Below are 6586 nucleotides of genomic sequence, written 5' to 3'. Positions count from 1 at the left end.
CTGGTTGAGAGCTTTGAGAGCTTTTTTGAGACCCTGTCTGGAAAGAAGGGAAAAAATGCAGATCGCGCCCCCGCCCAGACTTTGGGAACCAGCGGGTTGGGGATGGGACCCATCAATGGCTTAACAAACTCTGCTGGAGACCGCGGGCCCGCTGGGGTTCCAGGTCACCGCGGCGGAGGGAGAGTGGGGAGCCGCCCGGGAGGGGCTGCCCGGATCCAGTTCAGACCCCAGGGGCTCCGGCCGGCTGTGACCCGACAAGCGCCAACTGGGCCCTCACCAGAGCCTCAGGAACGATCGCCCCGCAGGCCGTCCGCGTGGCCGTGGGGCGTCCCGAGTGGATTCCTGCAGGACGCACACCTGCTCCGAGAAGAGAGCCGCGGGGCCCTGGAGGAGTCCCTGAGCCAGGCCCTTCCAGAAAGGTCTGCGCCGCTGCCGGTCTTGGTGACTCTGGCTTCCCTGGGGTCCGCGGAGGAGACCCTGCCGACCAACCCCTCCCAGACCCCACGTGCCACGGGGAGGGCGCGCGCGGCCAGGCGGGGTCCCGAGGCACCCAAGCCCGCTCCCCGTCCCGCAGACACCTGTGAGTTGACTGACAGCCCCGCACCCCGGGGTAGGGGGCTGCGGCGCGGATCAAGGCACAGGGACCCCGGCCCGGTCCCCCAAGGCGCAGTGGGCGCGGGGGGCGGGGCGAGCCCGGGGTCGTGGGCGGGGCGAGCGCGGTCAGGCCCCGCCCCGTCAAGCCCGGCCCCGCCCCCAGTAAGGCCCCGCCCCCACAGCGGCGTCCGCCGCGCAGTTGCTCAGTCGTCGGCGCGCGCGGCCGGGAACAGTCGCTGAACCTCGGCGTTCCCGAGCTGGTGCCCGAGCGCAGCGCCCCCGGAGCCCCTCTCCCCGCGCCGGCCCACGGTGAGTGCCGCAGGCTGCAGCCGGTGCTGTTGGGCCGCCGTCGGGGCTCGGCCCCGCGCCCCCACCCGGACGGACCGACGGCCGCCGCCCCCTTGGCCCGCGTCCCCCAGGAGTCACGGGGGTGGCCTCCGAGGCGGGGGGCAGTGGGAAGGTCTCGACGCCCCCTCGGCCCTGGGGAAACTGAGGCCGCGCATGCTCGGAGGGGCGGGGTCTCGGGGGCATTTCTCCGAGCGCGCAGGAGCAGGTGCGGCGGTGGGGTCCGCACTGCGGAGCGGACGGGGATGGTATCGGGGCGCTGGCGACGGCCTCCCCCGCACTTGGGCCGCCAAGCGAGGCTTCGACCCCCGCGCTCGCCTCCCCAGGGGAGCAGACGGGCCCGGGGCCTCCCAGCACCCCTCCCGGGCGGGCTGCGCCCCCCCAGCGCCCTCGTCTCTTCCGTCCTCCCGCAGGTCCTCGTGGGGCCCTTTAGGCCCCCCGAAATCCCTGCGAGTGCAAAGTCGCCCCTCCTTCAGCCCCACTCCGCAAAGGGCTGTGGGCTCTTAGCCTGGGCTGGGGTCTCCTGGGGAGAAGTTTTAAATGACACACTAGGCCCGCCCCCAGACCCCCCCGGACCTCCCGCCCCCTCCAAGGGGAGAGACCCCCATAGAACTGAGGGTGCGGCTCCCGCGGGCGCCCGAAGTCCCGGGAAAGGGGGTGCCGCGAGGCGGGGCAGGGAGGGGGTCGGTGAGCAGAGGGAGGAGAGAGCGCTGCGCAGACACAGGAGAGGGGAGGAGGAAGGCGCCGCGGGCTCCGGTCTCCTGCCCGCCTGCTGGGCGCCAGCAGCTGGGCCTTGGCAGCTGGTCTCAGACTTCAGGTAGCCTAAGGCCACCGGCAGCACTTGTTAGAATGCAGATTCCCGGGATTCGACTGGAATGAGACCCCGGACAGCAGCGTTTGTAGCGGGCCCGCCAGGTAACCTGCACCTGGGGCGCTGCCATCAGCCGCGCGGGGGCCGTCTGGAGGAGTCAGTCAGACCAGGGAGAGATTGTCACGGGAAACCCCCAGGGCCTGGTGAAGGGGAGTCGGGGGCGCTGAGGGAGGAAGAGCGGGGAAGCTGGAGAGAAGACCAGGAGGGCGGCTTGCAGAGCCAGCCTGTGGGGCAGACGTCCCGCCACCTCCCCTGACAGGCACACACCCAGGGCACCAACAGCCACGCCCCCGCCCCAAATGTGGTAAGAAGGATGCCCCCAGCACGGTGAAGGCGTTTGTTCCCAGACATCCTGCAATGGGGAGAAAGGCTGACCCAGCCTCTGCTCTGCTGCCCCCAAACTCAGCTACCTCACTGTTCCCCCACCCCCAGCCCCCACATGGCCTGGCAGGAGATGGCTTGGCTTCACAGTCCCAGGTTCACATCTGGGCTCTGGGCAAGTCGCCCCTGCCCTGGGCTGTGAAATGAGACGTGCCATCCTCCTTGCAAAATATCATTCCCCATTCAGCCAGGGCCTGGGGGACAGCCAGGGCGCAAGGTGGGACGGGCAGGTGTGGCTCGGCCCCCGTGCCATAAGGCAGGAACCCCTTGGCAGTCCTCCCTCTGCTCACTGGATACATGGGAGTGTGGTCCTGGCATCAGGCATGAGCAGAGTCTGGGCTCATCCTGCCTCATGCTACTGTCCCAGGGTGAGAGCCTGGCAAGGAGTTACACCACATCTGGACGCACAGGAAAGCCGGGGGCCCCCTGCACCTGGCTCACTCCTGCCCCGTAAGTGCCGAGAGCTACCCAGGCAGTCAGTGCTTCCTGCACTGGTCACAGACACAGACAGATGCGTATGTCCACTATTCACAGCAGCTCTGGCCTCTGTGGCAGGTGGCTCCCAGGGCCCACGCAGTTGGGTGCAGCCAGGCTATCAGCTGCCCAGGCAGCCGGGGGTTTCCAGGGGAACCAAAGGGGTTTCTGCGCACCCAGGATGAGCCAAGTCTTTTGTACACCTGTGCCAAGACGCCATTATTGCACCCATCCTAGCAACGGGCAGCGGGAGGGGCAGGAGCTGTGGTTGGGGTCAGGGTGGCTGGCCTAGCTGGCTGTCCCAGGACCTTAGCACTGGGGACACCAGAGAGACCTGGATGACCGTCTCCGGCCCACTTGCTGGCTCTGGGACCTTGGATAGGCTCTCAGCCCTGCGCCTTTGTTTACCCACCTGAGATGCAGGGAGCAAAGGGCACCCCTCTCAGGCCGTTCTGGGGATGAGGAGGTGAGTGTGGAGAGAAAAATGCAGGGAGGGCACTGAGCCCCCTCTTTCTGCCTGGAACATCTTGTTCTCACAAAGACACCCCCTCCCCAGCCCTGCAGCTCAGGCCACTTAGCTCCTGCGTCACGTTTGTCTCCAGGACTGCGAGCCCCCATCGCCCCTGTCACACGCACATTGCGGCCGGCGGTTGCCCTGGCAACAGCTCCAGCAGCGGCTGCTCTGCTGGCTTTGGGGGGCTGCAGGGGGAGCAGCCTGTTCCACCCAGCAAGGGAGGGGAAGCGGGGTCTGCGACTCCCAGGTCCCTGGGGATTTCACGACTGGCTGTGGGGGTGACAGCTTCCAGAAGCATTGTACCCAGCCCGCTGAGCCCCCTGTCTTTTGTGGGGAGGCTCACAGGGGAAGGCACTGACAGGTTCGAAGGAGTAAGGCCCCCCCAAGCATTACCTCTCATAGGGTGGGAGCCGCAAACCCTCCTTCCTGTCCTCAGCTCTAGGGTCTGGTCCCATGAGAGCCTGCACCCAGGGCTTGGGAGCTTGCAGGGACCCTGGAATCAGGTTGAGACGTCCAGGAATGGTGTCTGAGCTAGTGTGGGTATAGATTGGGGCTGGTGACCCTGAACCCCCACAGACACAGCAGGGGCCCGGGAGCTGGCTCTACAAGGTCCATTTGGAACCCACCACTGGCACGGTGTGCCCGGGCCCCCGTGCTGCTCACTGAGCTTATGAGTCTAGTGCAGCCAAAGGGAACTGGCCTGGACATGCAGGGGAGGGGTGGGCTAGCCTGGCCCTTGCCGCCAACTGTCTGTGGGAGCCTGGGTGAGCAATAGAACCTGCTGAGTCTTCGTTTCCTCTCCTGTTCCATGAGAATGACCATGCCCCCTGCAAGGGCCAGTGTGCCCAGCCCGGAGGCACCCTCCGCAGATGGATGAGAGAGCACTGGCAAGGGAAGGGGACCCAGATAGCAAGGCTAGGACCCCGGGGGGCTGGGGGAGTGCAGTGTCCTAGAAATCAGAGACCAGCAAGGTTGGGACAGGAGCCCAAGAGTGGATACCTCTCTTGTGGTGGGGCAGAGGTGGCCTGACTGGGACAGTTTTCATGGAGGGGGGAGGGGACCTCCCTGGGGCTGCTGGGGGGCCACGCAGAGGCAGTGCAGAGGTGGAGGGTCTGCATCTGTACCAGTGCGGAGGAAGAGGGTCTCGGGAGGCTGCGGTGTCTTAGCCATCATCCTGCCCCTGTTGAAGGGGTATGCAGGTCGGTACCACCCGGCCTTCCTCCCTGACACAGGTGGGCTCGGCGGCGGTGGCTCACGCCTGTAATCGCAGCACTTTGAGAGGACGAGGCAGGTGGATCACCTGAGGTCAGGAGTTCAAGACCAGCCTGGCCAACATGGTGACACCCCGTCTCTACTGAAAGTACAAAAAAATTAACCAGGCATGGTGGTGGGCGTCTGCAATCCCAGCTACTCGGGAGGCTGAGGCAGGGAGAATCACTGGAACCTGGAGGTGGACGTTGCAGTGAGCTGAGATGGTGCCACTGCTCTCCAGCCTGGGCGACAGACTGAGACTCCATCTCAACAAAACAAAACAAAAAGTGGGTGGGGCCTTCCGGGCAGGGGTCTGCCTGAGCCCAGGCTCCAGGCCTCGGCAGAGGGCAGCTGTGTCCCAGTGGTGACATCTGGGCTGCTGCTGCTGCTACAAGCAGGAGAAGGCTGACAGGATGGCTTGGTTGCCATAGCAACACGAGGGGAAATGACTCCGGGTGGACTGGGAGGGAGCTGTAGCCCCCACGCCCGGCATTTTCCAGCGGGGCCCGGCTCACTTCATGTTTTCGTTTGATCCAACTGTGGGGAGCAGGCCCTGCTTTGTGGGGGCACTGCCGCCCCCTTCCACTGTCCACCTCAGGTTTGCTGACCAGTTCCGGGGGTGAGCAGGGGGCACTGACCTCCGCTGTAGTTGGTGAGTGTGGACCCCCAGGCCGACCCCTCCAGGGTCTCCTGGCCATGTGAGCACTGCCTGCCCCACCTGGGCATGAGTGCTACAGCCCAGGCCACCGGTCCCTCCTCTGTCAAGGTGATGAAGACCCACAGGCCTTTCGTACCCAGACTCCTCTGTGGTCCGGGATGTCAGGGTTCTGGAGAGTTTTTATCTCCTGCATAGGAGAGCTGGGTACCTGGCATCTGTCCTGGCCCCAGAGTGGGCACAGGGGCTGGGGGAGCTGAGCGCTGTGATCCAGATCTCGGTCCTTTTGGTGCAGCCCCAGGAGACAGGTGCCTCCCACTGTGCTGTCATGGGGAGGGGTGTTGGGGGGGCGAGTGCAGCAACCACCTCCCTCTCCAGTGAGACCCCAGAAGCCCCCGGATGGACCCCCAGCTCCAGGCGGGCACCAGCCCCGCCTTTGATGGCATCCGCTACCTCCTCCCTGAAGCCGCCCTGTAGGGCATGCAGGGACTTAGCTGGTCACCCAGCAGGGGTGTGGACAGGAGCCCTCACAGCCTGGCCAGGTGCCCAGTGCCATCCAGGCTGTGGGTGAGCTCCCAGGCCTCTGCCCCACCCCTTCCCGCCCACCCCCCGCCTGCCATGGCCTCTGTGGTGCACGGAGGATGGAGTGGATGACCTGAGGCTGCGGGCCGTGCTCTCTGCCGTAGGTCACCCGCCATGTCGACCTTGCTGGACATTAAGAGCAGCGTGCTCAGGCAGGTGCAGGTGTGCCCGTCCTTCCGCCGCAGGACTGAGCAGGAACCAGGGAGTGCCAGCGCCGACCCACAGGAGCCTGCCATGGGGGCCTGGTGGGTGCCCAGGGGCCCAGCCCCACACGCTCACAGGGTCATTCCCCACCAGACTTCACGCACGGCCACCCTGGCCCCAGCCCACCGAGGTGCAAAGGAGGGTCTGCATTTAGCCGTGCCACACTGTGGAGGTCACTTGGCCCTGTCTGCCCCTGGAGTTGAGGGTCCCAAGCAGGGGCCAGCGTGCTGAGAGCCGCGAGCTGACCCAGCCCTTCCTCCAGGAAACCCGGGGCCGGCGTGGAGTTCTTTGCCCACATGCGCCTCATGCTGAAGAAGGGGGAAGGCAGACAGGGCCTGCCGTGCCCCGAGGTGAGGGTGCCGCCCCCAGGTCCCGGTACTGCAGCCCAGCACAGAGCTTTCCCCTCCTCGCTCTCCTTCCCCCTCCCCGCTCCCCTCGCTCCCACCTCCTGGGGCACCACTTGTCCTCCCAGCCGCAGGCCTAGGACTCTCCCTGTGATCAAGGCCCTCACGCTGGGCCCCTGGGCCCCACACACAGGTCCCCCTGCGCAGTGGCTCGCCAGCACCCCCGGAGCCTGTGGATCCCAGCCGTGGCCTGAGAGCCCTGGCCCCGGAGGAGGTAAAACTGGGGGCCGGAACCAGGGGGAGTCGTCTGCAGTGGCTGCTCTCTCAGTCGTTTATAGGCAGATACTGTGTGCACAGGGTCTGGTGATGGT

General features: G+C 66.2%; 1 protein-coding gene across 11 annotated transcripts in view; it reads left to right on the top strand.

The window, feature by feature from the left end:
* The first annotated feature begins 761 nt into the window (after positions 1–761).
* BAIAP3 (BAI1 associated protein 3) overlaps positions 762–6586 on the top strand; it is a 14928-nt gene continuing 9103 nt past the window's right edge. For 6 of the 11 annotated variants that reach the window (XR_003306782.1, XR_002725705.1, XM_023189269.1 and 3 more), the window contains exons 1-4: positions 5464–5594; positions 5772–5912; positions 6134–6221; positions 6409–6489. Coding sequence is in view for 9 of the 11 variants with exons in the window: in XM_023189269.1 (XP_023045037.1) it covers positions 5566–5594; positions 5772–5912; positions 6134–6221; positions 6409–6489 (339 nt within the window). In the remaining 2 variants the exon portion in view is untranslated. Of the gene's footprint in view, positions 904–4606; positions 5595–5771; positions 5913–6133; positions 6222–6408; positions 6490–6586 lie in introns of those variants that run through there. The other 5 variants (XM_023189270.1, XM_023189267.1, XM_023189264.1 and 2 more) reach the window with 3 other exon arrangements.

Source organism: Piliocolobus tephrosceles, chromosome 17 (assembly GCF_002776525.5).
Source record: "Piliocolobus tephrosceles isolate RC106 chromosome 17, ASM277652v3, whole genome shotgun sequence".
NCBI classification, from domain to species: domain Eukaryota; kingdom Metazoa; phylum Chordata; class Mammalia; order Primates; family Cercopithecidae; genus Piliocolobus; species Piliocolobus tephrosceles.
The sequence above is the reverse complement of the archived record's forward strand: the minus strand, read 5'-3'. Positions and strand labels throughout refer to the sequence as shown.